We start from the raw sequence: 19,165 nt of genomic DNA, 5'->3' as shown, positions 1-19,165 counted from the left end.
CGAGTCTAGCCTAGAAGGTAAAGAGGTGCCTATCGCTCCTAAGGATGCCTCATTATTGAGGAAGTCTCTATTTTCCTCATCAATGGCCAGCCCGGATTCTTGCAGTGATAACTGTATTGCAAGAAGTATATTGGGATCATCTTCATCCAAGGAACTCAGAGCCTGAGGTGACAGAAAGTAAAAATCACTTTAAACTTTAAAAGGAAAAATCATTTAACTCAACGAGGTTTGCCAACTATTCTTTTGCTAAAGATAATAAATATTACCTCTATTTATACATAATTTTTTTTTATCTACTCAAATCTTGTTTTTAATTTTCTCCTTGCCCATGCTAAAGGGAAAAAAAATTCCTTAAGAGAACTCTGGTACCACATCTAAAAAACAAAGGTTTTAGAATGAAAAGAAGAAAAAGGAAAACAATAAAAGTAAAAATAGGAAGCCAGGCTAAACAGAGAAAGAGCATGAACAGGGCGACGAGGCTGCCCAGGAAGGCTACCTGAAGAGAGTCCTGGTTTTCCGAGCGACTGGCAGGGGTGTAGTCGCGCAGGGAAGAGGTGTGCAGCACACTCATAGACGTGGAGCTCACCACCGAGGCGCCAGGCCTGCGGCCACTGCCACCATCTGCAATGTCTGTTTCAATGCAAGTGGAACCAGAGACAAGTCAGTCATACAAGACTTCACCCATCTTTTTCTTTCGGCCAACAATTTCTCTTTTCAGTGCTGTTGAAAACCCATGTTCATTTAATCTTTCAGAGATTTCTCCTCCATATTTGTCTCATCAAAATATATCTAATACTGGGGCACCTGGGTGGCTGTGAGTTAGGCATCTGACTTTTGATCTCAGCTCAGGTCTTGATCTCAGGGTTGTGGGTTCAAGTCCTGCATTGGGTTCCAAAAGGGGGCGCTAACTGGCTTCCCTTATTTAAAAAAAAAATATTATTTTTATATATATATTTAAATATATTTATGTATATATGTATGTATATTTCTATATATACATATATATCTAATATATATATATTAGATATATATATCTAATACTACTACTTCAAACACCTGATTGTTCTTTACTTTTTTGTTTGCACTATGTATTTAGTTCTATAGTTCTATTCATAGAACTATAAAATATAGTTCTATTCATAATGCAAATGCCACCCATTCCTTTTTCCTTAAGCAATGACAAATAAAGGTATATTACTTTTCAGAGTTCTTAAAACTAAAGAATTTTGAAATTACAATAGCCCAAAGAACAAATCTTTAGGCTCACTGTCCTGATTTATTTTTTTTTAAAGATTTTATTTATTTGACAGAGAGAGAGAGAGACAGCAAGAGAGGGAACACAGCAGGGGGAGTGGGAGAGGGAGAAGCAGGTTTCCCGCTGAGCAGGGAGCCCACTGGGATCATGACCTGAGCCGAAGGCGGACACTTAACGACTGAGCCACCACCCAGGCGCCCCTGATCCTGATTTATTAAAGACGATCTGCTGACATTATAGTTCGAAGATTTTCCATTAACAATTTAACATTAGTTAAATTAACATTAAGTTAAAAGTTGATAATTAAAATCATTTATCTCTAATACCAGAAATCTTCTCTCTTTTAAAGAATGTTTTAGAGGAGGTCTGAGGCTAGGAGAAAAATATTTCATGAACATAGTAACAATGATCAAGAGCTACAATTTACTGAATGTTCACTAGGTGCTACTAGTGTTTAAGGGTTTTACACGCATTCTCTCATTTAATGCTCACAGTGAGCCCACAAAGTGGCACTGTTATTACTGCTTCTTTGGAATGAGGAGACTGAAGCTTGGAGAGGTTAAGTGAACTTGACTAAAGTTTCACACCAACACAAAGCAGAGAAGGGGTCACGAATCCAGGTATGGCTGACTCCACAGCCCAAATTCTTAATCTCCCTGGTTTTCTGTGTCCTGTGACATTTGAAGCATCTGAACATTGATTGTATATCTGCACTATAAACTATTTCACAAACATTTAGATTAGCCAGTTTTTAGAATGAATTCAGGAGAATGAAGAGACGAAAACATAGCCAACTCAAGAGCTTACCTAAAGTGCTTTCACTTGGCTCATCAGGGTCTGGAGGGTTACTGAGCAGACTGTGCACATCTCCTCGACGGCGTTGTTGTCTGTGCCTCCTCCGATACTGAAATTCAGCATATTCCTGCATAAACCAAAGGTTATAAAATACAGGAGAGCATGCAATTTTTTTAATGCAAATAAAACAAACAATACACTTTTTTTCCAGGAAAAAAATGTGTGATTTTATAAACATATTATAAAATCACTTGGCTTTAACAAAAGAAACTTCAGGTTTTGCCATGCCAAGGAAACAGAAAAGGTAAAATGGAAAAAGATAAATTTTAAATAGTCATTATGATTGCCTGGATAACTTGGGAATACTTGCAAGCTCCAATGCTGGGTCATAACAGCCTTATTTCATATGCTTGGGTCTTGTCACATAATGTTATAACTAATACCATAATGATTTTACTAATATAAGCTAGGCTCTTGGAGGTTTGGTTTTTAAAAAGTGACTGTGGTATGTGCAATAGAAAGCAAAAAAAAGAAAACAAAGAGCATACACTGTCAAGTACTCATCAGACTATTAGATTTTATATTCCTTGGGACAACCACATACCATACTCAGAAGTGAAATGATTAGGTTAAAAGAAAAAGGTGAAGTTAGTTTTAAAATAAGATGTTACTTGGCTTCCTTCCTATATTAGCTAATATGTGGGATTATCTATAACACAGGTGGGGGGAAGTGTTTTCTGTGCAGTATATGGGAAGAACACAGATTTGGGCAGAGGCAGAACCCGTGACTACCTGCTATTACTTGGGTACAAACATACTTTTCCACGTTTTAGAGACAGAAAAGACTAGAAGAGAGGCCAGTTAGTGTGCATGACACCAGCATAAATAGGCTAATTTTGAGAACCATCATAGAATCTTTCAGTGATAAATGCAAAGATACTCAGGTTTATGATCACCCTGGTTACCCTAGGATATTCAATATGCTTATGTTAGGAAGGTACCGCAATAAACAAAGAGTAGTTTTACATCACAAATAAAATTTTCACATCATACCATTCAAGTTAAATTTATTTAAACTCCATCTGTGTAAATAAGCAGTTGGACTCTAATAAGAAGTGGGAGGCATCCTACCAGGTTAGAAACCAAGAAAGATACTACAGGTTCTCAGAGGGATTATTTAGGTTCTTTAAACTTTCCTGCTGAGCTGCAGTATGATTTCCTCTTTTCCCGGAGGCCCATGATCCCAAACTGGATGACTATCATGTGTCATCATGGTTCACTGGACCACTAAGGAACACAACATTTTTTAGACAAAGATGGCATGAAAATTTTATTTCGGTTCAGTATTTGTTGTTTATTTATTTAATTAAAGGTTTTATTTATTTATTTTAGAAAGAGAGAGAGCATGTGAACAGGGGAGGGAGCGAGGGGGAAGGAGAGGGAAAGAGACTCTCAAGCAGACTCCATGTTGAGTGCAGAGCCTGAAGCGGAGCTCAATCTCATGACCCCAAGATCATGACCTGAGTTTCCGGAAACCAAGAGTCAGACATTTAACTGACTGAGACACCCAGCAGTCCCTCAAGGCTTATACTTAAGGAAAATTTGTTTACTTTGTACACTTGATGATGGTACAAAAAGTTATTCTGAATTAAATAAATTATTACTGAGCACAGAATATACATATTCCCAATTTAAGAAAATTAAAATTTGGTTTAAAAACAACTATAAAAGAAACTTAATTTATTTATAATTATTCTGACAGAAAACTCAATGGCATTCTCTCACGATGCAACAGGCTTAAAACACTGATCTCATAAATTAAACTTATCAGAACATTCCTAAGAATTCCTACATTTTTAAAAAATATTTATTTATTTTGGGGGGGAGTGTGCATGTATTGGGCAGGCAGAGGCAGAGGGAGAGAGTCCCAAGCAGACTCCCCACTGAGTGCAGGGCCCCAAACACTGAGATGACCTGAGCCGAAACCAAGAGTGGGACACCCACCTGACTACACCACCCAGGTGCCCCAGAATTCCTAGATTTTTAAGGAAACATATGAAAAGGCTTTAGTTGGTATACTCCAAATGGTTCAAGAGTATTAAGGTTACAGAGAAGATTGAGAAATTTTGAGATGTATAGGGGAAAAAGCTGCCAGATTTTTGGTGAGCACCAAATCTGTCAGTGACTTAAAGGGACGCTGTAATCCTTCCAGAACTTCCATGAAGTAGATAGCACCATCCACATTTTAAAGAGGAGAAATTTAAGGAAGAACATAGCCTAAAGTCTAATAAGTTACAAAGCTGGACCTTGAATTCAGGTGTCCCTCAGACTTTAACACTATGCTCTTTCCTCTGGGCTCCACTGCCTTTGAAGTGGTACAAAATACTTATGATTGTCACTGACTCATTCAATTTAATTAAAAAAAGAATAAGATGGAATTTACGGAAAAAATACAAATTCAACCTAAAAGTCTACTGGAGTTCGGTAACATTATTTTTTTTCAGAGTATATATGAAGGCAAAGAGCTAATTTTTCAAGATATTATTCTGGTAGTGACTTGATAGTCACAAACATGCAGAATTTTAGTTTCACACTATATGTTAATTCTTCAGACTTGCAATAAGATTTACATAAAAACTTGGTGTTTCAGTGTGCCAAACACTTCACAGAAGAGAAAAACAAAAGTAGTTAAATAATTCTTATAAAATTTATTAACACATAAAAAAATAAATTTAAGAAGGAAAAGTTACTTATACTTTGACAATTCTCAATCTCTGGAGAATAAGAGTTCAATAATCTTATTTATAAATATTCACATGTGAGGTGGCAAGCTTTCCTTTTTTTTTAATCAAATGAATCTGTGTCAGTCACATTAGCAGGCCTTCAATATTCAAGGACAAATACTTAGGGTTCCTAAAGTTACTGTCGGAGCTAGAAGCTGCAAGATGATGCACACATGACTCTGAGTACACTGGTAAAGGTTTTATTTTTGCTCAAATAAAGCTAAATTGTGTTTCTACCTTGAAGTACTGAAATCTTTAGTACTCTTTTTTTGATAACTGAAGCTTGTTTATTTATGCTTTTAGGTGGAAATTTTCCACATTATCCTTAAAGCTGTAATAATAAGAATAATAAGCATAGGATCAGGTAAAGAAAAGGTTCATAATTTGTTTTACAATAGAAATTTCATTAATATATTGAATTCTTTTTGCAATTTAAGTGAATTTAAAATTTTCAAAAGCACAAATTGTTTTCTCAAGTCAATATTTTCTTGGATATATCTACCAATACAAAAGGCCACAAGGTGATTGCAAGTATCCTCAGCAGCTGAAAAGAGAAAGTATCTGATTTAAATAAGCCACAGTCATTTCTGGATCATAAGCGATTTCATTCAGATACCAAATGGGCTGTAAATGATAAACAAAGGTTTCATTGTTTGTCCTGCTCCCTTCCAAGAACTAAGTTAAAAGGTTATTATAACATAAACATTACATATATACTACTGTTTTAAAGAGTAAGGAAGGAGAGACAGAAATAGAACTGCTAAAACCATTTAAAATCAGACTCAGTGACAGTGGCAATTTAAATCTCAGAAAATAGCAATGTGATTAAGATTTTCACTCTATCTTAATTTATTTGTGGTAATTGCTATTTGCAGTGTTAGTACTTTAGACTGTTTGTATTTTAAAATCTATCAATAACAACAGCCAAAAAACCTAAGAAGAGGGTGAAAATCTTAAAGAGAAATACAAAGCAACTAAGCAAAGCATTTCTTTCTGCATAAACATTGTTACTGTCAAGTTTCCACCTTAGAAACTGATTATAAATCAATTCAATCAGGTTGTTGTAATAACTTTAAAAAAACAGATTGTGCAGGTTTTTCACAGATTCAGACTGAAATAATATTACAACAAAAAATACATTTCTGATAAATTAAAATTTGTATCTCATTAACCAATGTGAAGTGATGTTCCAAAATATATGCTGTCAGTTGGCGTAATTCTGACTCCTCAGTAATTAAAAATAATAAAAAGGGGATGCATTAAAAATGTGATGATAATCCAATACCACAAATGGCTAAATGTAGACTCTGCTGAGGCATTTTTGTTATATATGAAAGAGAAAACACTGCTGACAATCTCAGTAGGATTTAGAATAGATAAGGGTGGAAATACAAGCAGGATTTCATGAAGGAAAAATATAATTAAAAAACAAAACAAACCCCGTCTCCCCCGCAAAACAATTACCTCAGGTGATGCAAATCCTAAATATTCCCAATCCCATGTTCCACCAGCAAAGCTACAAAGAAATTAGACATACCATTTGATTTATTATCAGCACTACAAAGTACAATCAGACCCTCACTCAATGAACATTACTTTTAAGTCCTCTGCTTGGAACTTGCTTAACCAAAGTAGATCAACTACTAAATATAATTAAAATGATACTTTAAATCATGGAACACTACATCAAAAACTAACGATGTAATGTATAGTGATTAACCTAACATAATAAAAAAAAATTCCAGAAAAGAAAATGATTTTATTTCTTTCAAATTCTAAATTGCTTTATGTTAGTGTAAAATGGTAGAAAAATAAAAATCATCATGCTATATCAGAATATTTTATGATTCCTTCTATTTTTATTTCATAAATGTTTATGTAATGAAAATAGGGTCAAAGGAATTTCTAATGCTTATAATTATTATGAATAAGAAAATAGGCTTCAATTTATAATGGCAGTAGTATAAGTATCTGAAAGAAACAACTAAAACTCGACTGTTCTTGGATGAATATGAATCACTTAAATAACTTTATTAATATCAGATTTCTAATTTCTTCATAACCTCTTATATAAAAATATGACCATAATAAGTTGGCAAGGCTTCCAAATTCGACATTGTAAGATGTTTATGACTATCAGATCACTACATATATTACATATTTGAAGTGATGCATTAGAATAACTTTGAATTATGAGTTCACTGAAGTATGAAATTAACCTAGCCTACTTTAGTCCAAGAAACTACACAAAGATAAACAAAATATAAGAAAGATAGAAATATAACTGGGGGGGAAATCCCCAAAAAGAAGTTAACATGCTTTTATCAGTTCTCTGTATTTTAGATATAAGTAACTTCCAGGAATATGAAACCTAGTTAGATAAAAAAATAAACCTGGTGGCATTTGTGGCTGGAGCTAGGATGATTTCCATAGCATGCATCCTTTTTACCTGCGCCTTGGAGCTTCTGGTGAGTCTGCAGGAGCAACTCCCCGAGCCACAGATGCCAGGAATTCTTGTCTCTTCTGCTGTACAAGGCACGCTGCCTTGATGATCTTGTGGCGGGGTGTGCGAAGGTAAGGCCTATTGACTTTTTGGGCAAGGTCTTCAGTGACCATTTCTAGGTCTGTCTATGTTAAGAAGAGAAAGAGAAAAAAAGAAGGATTATAGGCTAAGTAGGTTAGTCAGTAGCAAATCCCTTGTCTATCTGGTTTCTCAGTTAAATCTAACTCTTTTGAAGTCAAAAATTAATCCAAATTATAAAATAACTTCCTATTTAATATATACTTCTATTTTGCACATTTCTGGAAAATAGCACTCTTTTGAAAGGCATTTATAACAATGTAGTTGGTACAGATTACAAAGACATACTGAGTATGCCAGATGTCTACAGGGAATTTATCATTTGTCTACGTGGAAAAAAAAAAAGTAAATTTCAAGGCATTGTACATGCAAATACATGACTGCGTACTGTAAACTATATGTAAATGCTAAAGGAATTTGAGGCAAGGCAAGATCCCTGTGATCTGGGGTTAGATCTGAAAGGCTTCATGGAGAATATTAATATTGAGCATTTTAAAAAAGAAATGTAGGATATAAATTACTAGAGGACAGCTCAAAGGGGTGACAAGGAAATTGTGGCAAGAGAAGAAAGTTTGGTGGATTAAAAAAAAAGAAGTACAATGAAGTTGTTCAGCTATAGTGATGTCAGTTGGCTTAGGTGTTTTTGTTTTTTAAATACTGTAACTTTTTCAGTTGTCCTTTTAAAATAAACTAGTAAACAGCAACTTTCCCATCTAGTATGTACTGTGGTTTGTTTCATCTTTGAAGATAAAATTTCTAATTACATATTAAGAATTAGGCCAGATTTCAACATCAGCCAGTTTAAAACAAATAAACAAACGTGGTAGGAAATGTTTACACAGCTCAGAACTCACTGGGATCTGCCGTGGTAAATTTAAATACAAAAAAATTTCAGTTTATTACTGGTAACTTTTCCTTTACTTAAAAACCATTCTAAAAATGGAAACAAAACTTTTCCAGTCACAGCCAAATAAGATAAAACTTAGCGAAGTGGTTGAAAAAGGACAAAATCTGTTTTTTATAAAAATTGCATTTAAATTTAATTTTAAAAAAGATATCTTACTTGCATGAGTTCAAAAATTTCTTTCTTTGTGCTTTTAGGTTCTAAGAAAAATCCATATGGGTAAGAACACTTGAGAATGCGTCGAGTTTTTAAGAGCACATGAACTGCATCTTCAATGAAAGTGGTATCTGGACAGCCTCCTTCAGCTATAAAGTAAATCAGGCACAGTGAAAAAAAATTGTTTTGCCAATATGCTGTTATAATTAAACGACTGAGTTTTCCTAAAAAACAACAACAAAGGATCTCTCTGAAGAAACTGTTTGAAGTAACTGTATGATAGTAATTATCTGAACTAGACTAAACACCTACACAAAACACTCATGTGTGGCTTGTCTGCATTTATAAATGAAGCATACACTGCAGTTGCCCAGGAGCACTGATGGCAGTCATTAAGGAATGCATACCCTGATTCTGGATTCTGTTCTCACCCTGTTGGTTAAACAAATCTAGCTTTAGGTCAACTCTTATTTACTATATTTTTCAGGTTCTCTCTAGTAAAACTTTGCTGATTAAAAATTAAAACAAACAGGGGCTCCTGGCTGGCTCAGTCAGAAGAGCATGCAACTCTTGATCTTGGGGTTATATGTTTGAGCTCCATGTTTGGTATAGAGATTATTAAAAAAGATAAACTTAAAAAAAAAAGAATTAAAACAAATGCCCTAAGTTGTTTGCCAAAAAACAAAACAAAAACCAAAAAACAAAAAAACCCCACCAAATTATGATTATGCTTCTGCAAAAACATTGTAAGAAAAAAGATACAACATTCTGGGGAACAACTGGATAACTAATGCTAGTAAATATATCAAGAAGAGAAAGAAAGGGAGGAAGACCAAGGAAGAGGGGAGAAGAAACTGCCTTACTATCTGAGACGTTCCTTCTCCAAGTATCATTATTACATTCTAGCTTTCTCCTTAACTGCAAATAAAGGGAAACTAAGGAGTAGAATCTAAATTCATAAGTACTTTTGAAAGTAAGATTATTCTGCAGGCTTGTGGAAAGAAATTACACGTGTATATACACACACTGATGTATAGACCATCCTCAAATATCTACCCTAGCAGAGGGATCTGAACTAAGAAGATGTCAAAAAAGAAAAACAAAACAACACAAACACTACCCCCCACTATGACATGTGTGAGAAGTATGTGAAGTTTTGTTTCTTCCTTTCCAATCCTTGTAACATTTCTTTCTCATATCTCATTATGCGTCTCAAACCTCCAGAAGGTTGAAAAGAAGCAGTAATTCACATCTACAGATATTTATCGAATGTTTACTATGTGTCAGGCACTGTTCTAAGCAACCCAGTGATGTAAGACACAAAAATCCCTGTTGAAGAACTGTAGAACTAGTGAGGGTTTTTTCCTTTTCAATCTTTTCATTTTTACTGTGGACAGTACTTCAAGAGTGTGATAATGGCGATATAGTTACATCATTCCTAAAGTCTAAAAACTAAATATTAACAAGGAGACAAAGCTGCTATTGATACTTTTTCTCCTACTCTAATTTATTTAATTTATGCTTACTATCTTAATTAGGGAATTACCCTCATGAAAAGGGTCTTACTTTTACAAACTGGAGCAAATACAATTGCATTTTTAGGCTGAAAACCTTTTATATATAAGCTATGATTATTTTTAAAATGTGACTTTTTAAAACAAACATGGTAGAACCTATACTCTGTGCGGTCATTGTGAGATATTGTATTTTAATGAAGCAATCAATACTCAATACATTTTAGGGATGTTCTTTCTGAATTTCCATTTTAGGATCCATAAGTCAGCCCCATCTCCTGTCTTTGCTTTCAGACTCTAATGTCCATTATTTATCAGCGAGAAGATTTCTCCCAAAACTGTATTTGACTTCCATTCCATTAAGCAGTCTGCTCAATTTTCTCAAGAATCTTTGGGAATTTAGTCACACTACAACTGGGTGACGTGAATCTCGCTCTTTTGACGAGGTCAGGGATGCCTTTTAGGGCTCATGCACTGTTCCAGACACTGGAGAGCATCAGCGGTGGCACAGAGTAAGCAAAACTATGATGTGTGTTTATCTGCTAACAGTATAGGCTGCATTAAGAGGAACATTATGAGCTAAGCCGGGTAGAAAATCTCATTACAGAGGCCTCAAATGCTAAGCTGCACTCTGGGCTTCTGAGGACTCCAAGCAGTACCAGAATGAGCAACGCAGATAATAATGTATTCCTTGAAGGGCCTTAACCTCCTACCAATGAAGTGACTTAAGCATGTGAGGCTATTTTAGATTAATTATCACACATACCACTTATAACTTACTTTCTTTGAGAGCTCTACTCAATTGCTCCATCTTTTCTTTGGCTGTTTTAAGAAGGCGTTGTTCTAACTAAATAAATAGAAAGAAATAATTTATATAATTTTCTTTATTTATTCACAACAGTATAATTCAGAGCATTTGAAAGATTTGGGACATACCTGATAGCTATGCTCATGGTTTTTAAATCTTGTGTAATAGTGCATAAATCTGTCAAGTTCCTGAAATCGTTTGTGTTTTTTCTCAGCCTAGGAAACAAAAGTCCATAAACGACTTTTATAAATAAAGTACGAGCTATTAAAATGTGACTTTTTGTCACTTAAAATTTTTATTACTAATAGGTAGCTGTGCATACAGATTTCATTATTTTGAGGGAAAAAAAAACCAGTACATTTTTAAGGATATGAGAACAAAGTCTTGTATCTGCATTCTCTATGATAAACCACTGAATCTATGATCCCAGAGCATAAGGCAAAGATGCCCCTCAAGACCTACATTTATCAGATCTTCAATGTTTTATTATATTGCTTTTGCTATGGACTGAACTGTATCTCCCCAAAATTCACGTTGAAGCCTTAACCCCCAATGTGAATGACTGGATTTGAAGATAGAGCCTATGAGATGATAAATGTTAAATAAAGTCATTGGAGGTGGGGCCATAACCCAGTAGAATTATTGCTCTTTTAAGAAAAGGAAGAGACACCAGAGCTCTTGCTCTCTATCATGTGAGGATATGGCACAAAGACAGCCAGCCCTCTGCAAGACAGGAAGAGAGTCATCACCAGAAGCTGAATTGGCAAGAATCTTGATCTTGGACTTCCTAGGTCCCAGAACTGTGAGAAATACATCTCTGCTGTTTAAGCCACCCAGTCTATGGTATTTTGTTATGGAAGCCAAGCAGACAAAGAAACTTATTATATGCTGTAACAGAATACTGTATTGTTATTATGTTAAAATTGTTTTTAAGTATATAAGACTTTAACAAAATAAAAAAGGGAAAATTAAAAAAAAGAAAGCTTTCAAGTTGATAGACCTATTTTATTTAAATTAAAGGCTACTCTAAAGGTATTCAATCTGGGGGGGGAGGGAAAAAATAAAGTGTATTCAATTTAATGCCTCATTATGACAAAGATAGGAAAAAGAAGAAATGCGAAATACTCCCCCTTTAGCCAGAGGCCTTAATTTAAACAGTTCTCACCTCCACAGTCATTTCCTTGGATTGCTCCTCCACATGCTGAATGACTTCATAGCGAGTACATCTGTAATAACCTCCTGTGGAAGAACTATGCTTTTTCCATTCTTCTAGGCAAATCCAGCAAAAGTCATACTTGCACTTCAAAAGAAAACATATATGCAAACATTGCCCTGTGTTAACATGCAAATTATTTTCTGATTTCTAGTCAACCACTTCGTAGAGATCAAGCAATTCTGCCTGTGTGATCAGGAACAAATCTTCTTAAAGACATGCCGTCTTTTTCATGTTTCCCCTGGAGACCTTATCTGTACTATGGAAAGATGTGGAGGGCAGTTTAAAATGACCACTTATAAGGATATATTAAAACGTAAATCATAGTATTATGAAGTAATATCAAGGAATCTTTAAAAATATCAATAGGATATTCTTTCCCACAATAAAGACAAATACTGACAATGTTTCATTTCTCAAGTGCATGGTAATCTTACTTTGGTACATAAAGTTTCACCAGTCTTCATCAGAAGTTTTTTTTATGACTTTGATAAACTGTTTTTGAAACTAGGAACAAGTTTAAAAGGTTTCCAAGTAGAAAGACTGACATAAAATGTTTCTTATTTTTAAGAAAATTTCATTTTATTACCATAATTGGCCAATAATACCAAAAATACAAGCATTACAGTATGAAAATACATCTTTTTTTTAATGCTTATGGATTTTGGGTCAGAGGGATCTTCCCATTTCAAATCTGTTTTCTTGTGGTACTTTTATGTTTGTTTCTTTGTTTTTTAAACATTTAAATATTTGTGCTGTTCATGGGTATACAGTATACAGTATGAATTCAACTTTATTTTTTTCCCACACAACTGCCCAGTTGTCTCAATCTTATTTATTGAACAGTCCATGTTTCTCCCCTACTGGAGATCCTCCTTTACCATACATAAATCCCCACATATTTCTATTTTCTGGGCTTTTTATTATAATTTCATTAATCTCTAGATTCACGTGCCAGCACTATGCTGTTTTAATTACTGAGCCTTTACAACAGGCTCACTATTTGACAAGGCTAGTTCTCCCTCACTGTTCTTTTTCAGAGTTTTCCTAGCTCTCCTTGCTTTGTTTTTCCATGTGAACTTGTGAATTAAGAATTATCTAGATGCAGAAACAAAACCTGATGGTATTTTCATTGGAAACTTTCTATCCAACAACTTTGTTACCTTTCCATTTGTTTGTCATCTTTTGTGTCCTACAGAAAGGGGTCTTAAAATTTTCTTTATAAAAATATTGTACATTTAAGCTTTTTCTAGATAAATGAGATCTTCTCTTTCAGTACATATTTTGTCCAGATGTTTTTGGTACAAATGAAGGCTATTGCCTTCTGCATATTAACTTTGTACTCTGCTAATTAATTGAATTTTGTTGTTACTAGTTTTTCAACTGATTCTTGTGGGTTTTCTAGGCATTTAATCATACTATCTGCAAAAAAATAATTTTATTACTTCATTTCTAATTTTTACATCTTTAATTTCTTCCTATTGTCTAAATATGCTGACTGGTATCTCCAGTCTAATGTTAACAATATTTGTGATTAAGAGTATCCTTATCTTGTTCTTGATTTTAGTTAGAGTACCTCTAGTTTTCTCACTAAATATCATGCTAACTTTTGTACTGAACTAGATTTATTTTTATCATACTAAGGAAGAGTCCATCTTTGAGTGTTTTAATAAAGAATGGTTGTTGATTTTTTGTCAAATGCCTTTTTAGCAACTACAGAACATATGTATGATCCTTCTCTTTGGATCTACTAATAAGATGAGGTATAGCAATAGCTTTTTTTTTTTTTAAAGATTTTATTTATTTATTTGACAGAGAGAGATACAGCGAGAGAGGGAACACAAGCAGGGGGAGTGGGAGAGGGAGAAGCAGGCCTCCCGCAGAGCAGGGAGCCCGACGCAGGGCTCGATCGCAGGACCCTGGGATCATGACCTGAGCCGAAGGCAGATGCTTAATGACTGAGCCATCCAGGCGCCCAGCAATAGCTTTTTAAATATTGAACCATTCTTGGGGCGCCTGGGTGGCTCAGTTTTAAGCGGCTGACTTCAGCTCAGGTCGTGATCTCAGGGTCCTGGGACAGAGCCCCGCGTTGGGCTCCCTGCTCAGCGGGGAGCCTGTTTCTCCCTCTCCCTCTGCCTGCCGCCCCCTCTGCTTGTGTTCTCTCTCCCTGTCAAATAAATAAAAGCTTTAAAAAAAACAAATCCTTCCTCCTGGTGTTCAAGTTTATTCTGTTTTTCTAATTTTTTGAGTCATATCCTTAACTCATTCCTTATTTTGTATTGTTTTAATGAGGCTATGCATATTTCTGAGCATTGCTTTAGATATAGGTGCTCAGGTTCTCATCTGATAAAGTAGTATTTCCAGATGAAGAGGCCTTTTATAACTTTATTATTAATTTCTATTTTATTCCATTATGATCAGAGAATGTTGCTATTACCATTTCTATTTTCTGCAGTATTACTTAGATTTTCTTTGATGATCAATGGTCGAATTTTTGCTAATGCTCCATGGATACTTGCAAACATGGTGTAATTGATGTTTTCAGGATACAAAGTCTGAATATATAGCAATCAGATATATATTAGTCATTATGTTAAGTCTTCTATATCTTTATTAATTTTTTCTCTACCTGATAGGTCACAGAGAACTAAATTAAAGTTTGTGTCCTCATTAGCCCTTCACTAACAGGTACTTATACAATCAATTGTAGATATCAAGGTTCTGAAGAGTATGCAAGTACTTTTATTGCTTGGTATAAGCAAACTTTGTGCCTGATTTGATACAAGTTACCCTTCAGTACATCTCTATTGATGTCTCAAATTAGTGAGAGAACTTTCTACAAAACAGCCAGATTTTATATTCTATGATAAGAAAAAGAATATAGAACTTTAGTAACTTTTATTTTTTAGTGGTAGCATACAGTTTTACAGAGTCAGATGAAGAAAATTACTTATGATAATGATTTAAAATGTCTAAGAATGCAAAATTTAAATAGTTTCCTGAAAATTATCTAAAGGGAAATGAATAAAGAGTGTTTTTTAAAATAAAACTATTTTTATAAGGCCAAATTTTTCATTCTTCTAAAATGTTTAATAATTTGATTCCAGAAAGTAATGATTCCACTGTATTGAATCATAATCAACATTGTGGCAGTAATAAAAGTATATCATGATTTAGTCACTGTGTTAGAGCATGGATTCAATTATATATGATCTGTTGTTCCACCTTCACATATAAAAAAAATTCTAAAAGTATGAAATTTTTTTGTAGTAAGGTTATTACTTTCTAGATGTCTTTCTTCTATGTCCTAAGAATTACTTGCTAGTTTCTTTCATTCAGTGCAAATACTTCAGATGGTATATTAGATAAGACTATTACATTTCCATAGTGTGCAAGTAGATGTTTCTTTTAAATGCAACAGAAGCTTAAGCAAAATCTGTTTAAGATAAATTATCTTATATCATGAACCTGATGAATTCATAAAAATATTCATATTTATCAACTACTTACTACTGGTAGGTGCTTTGAAGTTAATAAAGGTAACTGGATAACTGGATCTTGCCCTTTTTATTAGTAGCCCAATGGCCGATTTTTATGGTCAACCTGTGTTTCTTTATACATCTATATAGTCTATATCAGATTTTCCAAGAAAAAAACTAATAATGGATGTTAGAGATAAGACCACAAATAAAATATTTTTGGTCTGATCAGCTGAACTAATAATAATAAGCACCTTTGAGCATTTTGCTCAGAACACTGTACTACCTTTTTCCTCTTCTCTCTTAGGAAATTATTATTACTATCTCACTAAGTGAATTCATTTATGTTAATTTTATAGTAATAATAGGCTTATAAAAATGATCTGGTAACCGCTGTTTTTTAAATATAATAATGATAATGATCATTAGCTTTAACATTAAAAATCAAGTAATACTGGGGCACCTGGGTGGCTCAGTCGTTAAGGGTCTGCCTTCAGCTCAGGTCATGATCCCAGGGTCCTGGGATCGAGCCCTGCATCAGGCTCCCTGATCGGCGGGAAGCCCGCTTCTCCCTCTCCCACTCCCCCTGCTTGTGTTCCCTCTCTCACTGTGTCTCTCTCTGTCAAGAAAGAAAGAAAGAAAGAAAGAAAGAAAGAAAGAAGAAAAGAAAGAAAGAAAGAAAAGAAAGAAAGAAAGAAAGAAGAAAAAAGAGAAAGAAGAAAGAAAAAAGAAAAGAAAGAAAGAAAGAAAGAAAGAAAGAAAGAAAGAAAGAAAGAAAGAAAAAGAAAAGAAAAAGAAAGAAAGAAAGAAAGAAAGAAAAAGAAAGAAAGAAAAGAAAGAAAGAAAGAAAGAAAAAGTCTTTAAGAAATTAAAAAAAATAAATAATAAACTAATACTTAGAAGATATTGATATATGTTATTGGAATATTCTTAATTATTTGGGTTTCTTTCACATTGTAAATTAAGTTACATTGTTCTTTCAATTTTATTTTATTTTTTTAAAAGATTTATTTGAGAGAGAGAATGAGATAGAGAGAAAGAACATGAGAGGGGGGAGGGTCAGAGGGAGAAGCAGACTCCCTGCCGAGCAGAGAGCCCGACGCGGGACTCGATCCCGGGACTCCAGGATCATGACCTGAGCCGAAGGCAGTCGCTTAACCAACTGAGCCACCCAGGTGCCCTGTTCTTTCAATTTTAAATAATTATTTTTATATACATGGAACTTCCAATGAAAAAGAAAAAAATTGGAATATTATAATTTTAAAACAAAAATGTTCATAAATGTAGGCATGGATTAATAAAATATTAACCTAATTCCAGAATATTTGTTTTATTTATTTTTAAAAAATTTTATTTATTTATTTGACAGAGAGAGACAGCAAGAGCAGTCACATAAGCAGGGGGAGTGGGAGAGGGAGAAGCAGGCTTCCCGCGGAGCAGGGAGCCCGATACGAGGCTCGATCCCAGGGTCCTGGGATCATGATCTGAGCTGAAGGTAGACACCCAACGACTGAGCCACCCAGGCACCCCAGAATATTTGTTTTAAATATGGCAGTTTCTTTCTATGCAACTAAGCCAGTAGGGTAACCTTCCAAAAGTAATTATTTATATTATGTTTCAGTCAAGAAGATCTTTGTTGGCATTTTCAATACTGTAATGAATGAATTATTTATTTAACTGATGATTTCATTAGCAGACCTAAGTCTGTCCACTGCTTTGGGTACTTTTATTATATAGCCACCTATACATAGACACCAACTTAGATGTGGACTTAGGGGAATTGCCTGGGGCCTGACTTGGGCCTTGAATCGAACCTGTGTGCTCAAAAGCCAGTTTTGTAAGAGATCTCATATAAAATAGCACTTTATCTTTTAATATTATTATTTTTTAAAGATTTTTATTTATTTGAGAGAGAGAGAATGAGAGAGAGAGCATGAGCGGGGTGAGGGTCAGGGGGAAGCAGACCCCCTGCCGAGGCGGGAGCATGACATGGGGCTCGATCCCAGGACCTCAGGGCCATGAGAGCTGAAGGCAGGCGCTTAACCAACTGAGCACCCAGGCACCCCTAATATTATTTTTTATATAGAGACAAAACTCTCTCAGGATCCTCACTGGGCAGGGTTAGAGAGGGGCTTATTGATCAGCAGGTAAGATTTCAGGATCCTCACTAGGAGAGATTAGCAGGGAAGCGATTCAGGCATTTCTCACCTTCAGACCAAATACCACTGAATCCTTAATCTATTTTTAACATTCATTATGAGTGTAAAAGGTAGTAGTATAAAGCAATACTTACGTTATTCAACAAAGAATACAGAATGTAATCTCCTGGAATCCATCTGAAACCCAGCAACAGTTTTATGCTTGTTTCTTCTTTGGATTAAAGTCAAATTAAGATTCTAACTACAAAGCATGCAAAATTCTCTTTAACTTCTTACCTTAGCACACTGCATGTGATTGCATCCCTCATTCTTCTGTATCGGAGACTTACAGTTAGCACAAGGCTTAGAGTTAGTTAACAACCAGAGACAATTGGCAGCATCCTCATAAGCTTCACTAACACCTACAACTTTGGGATATTAAGCACAAACACAAAACACATGAGTTAGTGTATAACTTCAGAGGGAACCCCGCTCCCCCAAAGTTTTCTTTGTAGATTGTCTCTCAATTTTAACTATGTATTTATTTTCCTATTAGGGTATATGGCAAAGTTTTTAAACTGCTTCATTTTGAATAGCATGATTACAGTATGATAAGGGGCTGTATTCCACCAGTTCTATTTATGAAATCTGATTTAAAGGAGATTTTTCTCTAAAGTTGTGTCCAAATAAACTGGGGAAGAAAAGAACTAAAGCTAACAAAAAGCAATATATTATTGTCTGTTTAAAATAACTACTGCATCACAAAGAATTACAGAAAGAATGGTAATTTTATTTTATTTTATTTATTTTTTTAAAGATTTTATTTATTTGACAGAGAGAGACACAGCGAGAGAGGGAACACAAGCAGGGGGAGTGGGAGTGGGAGAGGGAGAAGCAGGCCTCCTGCAGAGCACGGAGCCCAACGCGGGGCTAGATCCCAGGACCCCGGGACCAGACCTGAGCCGAAGGCAGATGCCCAACGACTGAGCCACCCAGGCGCCCCAAGAATGGTAATTTTAGACAATAATTTCTTAAATGGGTCAGCTGCAAACATAATGACCAGATACTCTTCATCATAGTAAAAAACATGAAAATTATATTGAAATATCACTATCTTTTTTCAACCCATGATTATTTCAGATAAACTAAAAATGAATCCAATGTGACATGTCTAAAACTAAACTTATCATTTCCCCTAAACCTGCCCCTTTCTCTATTCCATGTCCTGGTAAATGATATGGTCATCTACTCAGAATCAATCCAGGAAGTGCATGATCTTGGATACCCTCCTTTCTTCCTCACCTGCTACATTCCACAGTTTCTACCATTTTCTCCTCCTTATCTGTCTCCTCTCCATTTCTACTTCTTACTGCGTTAGCTAGGGTCCTCCACACCTCCTGCTTAGACAGTTAATAAACCAACCCATCTCCCCAGCTCCTTCTGCCCCCGGCTTCCACTATACTGCCCACACAGTGATATTTGAGAAATAGGTATCTCCTTGAAACCTTTTAGATGCTCCCCACTGACTGCAAGATAAAA

The 19,165-nt window shown here is 35.0% G+C and overlaps 1 protein-coding gene across 1 annotated transcript in view; it reads right to left on the bottom strand.

The window, feature by feature from the left end:
- Positions 1-19,165, bottom strand: part of ANKIB1 (ankyrin repeat and IBR domain containing 1) — a 143,487-nt gene that overhangs the window by 3,006 nt on the left and 121,316 nt on the right. The window contains 10 exon segments of the mRNA XM_027573148.2: positions 3-162; positions 497-630; positions 2,063-2,177; positions 6,298-6,349; positions 7,283-7,461; positions 8,478-8,623; positions 10,769-10,835; positions 10,925-11,011; positions 11,962-12,096; positions 17,924-18,054. Of these exon segments, the coding sequence (XP_027428949.2) occupies positions 3-162; positions 497-630; positions 2,063-2,177; positions 6,298-6,349; positions 7,283-7,461; positions 8,478-8,623; positions 10,769-10,835; positions 10,925-11,011; positions 11,962-12,096; positions 17,924-18,054 (1,206 nt within the window).

This window comes from Zalophus californianus, chromosome 12 (genome assembly GCF_009762305.2).
Source record: "Zalophus californianus isolate mZalCal1 chromosome 12, mZalCal1.pri.v2, whole genome shotgun sequence".
NCBI lineage: Eukaryota > Metazoa > Chordata > Mammalia > Carnivora > Otariidae > Zalophus > Zalophus californianus.
The sequence above is the reverse complement of the archived record's forward strand: the minus strand, read 5'-3'. Positions and strand labels throughout refer to the sequence as shown.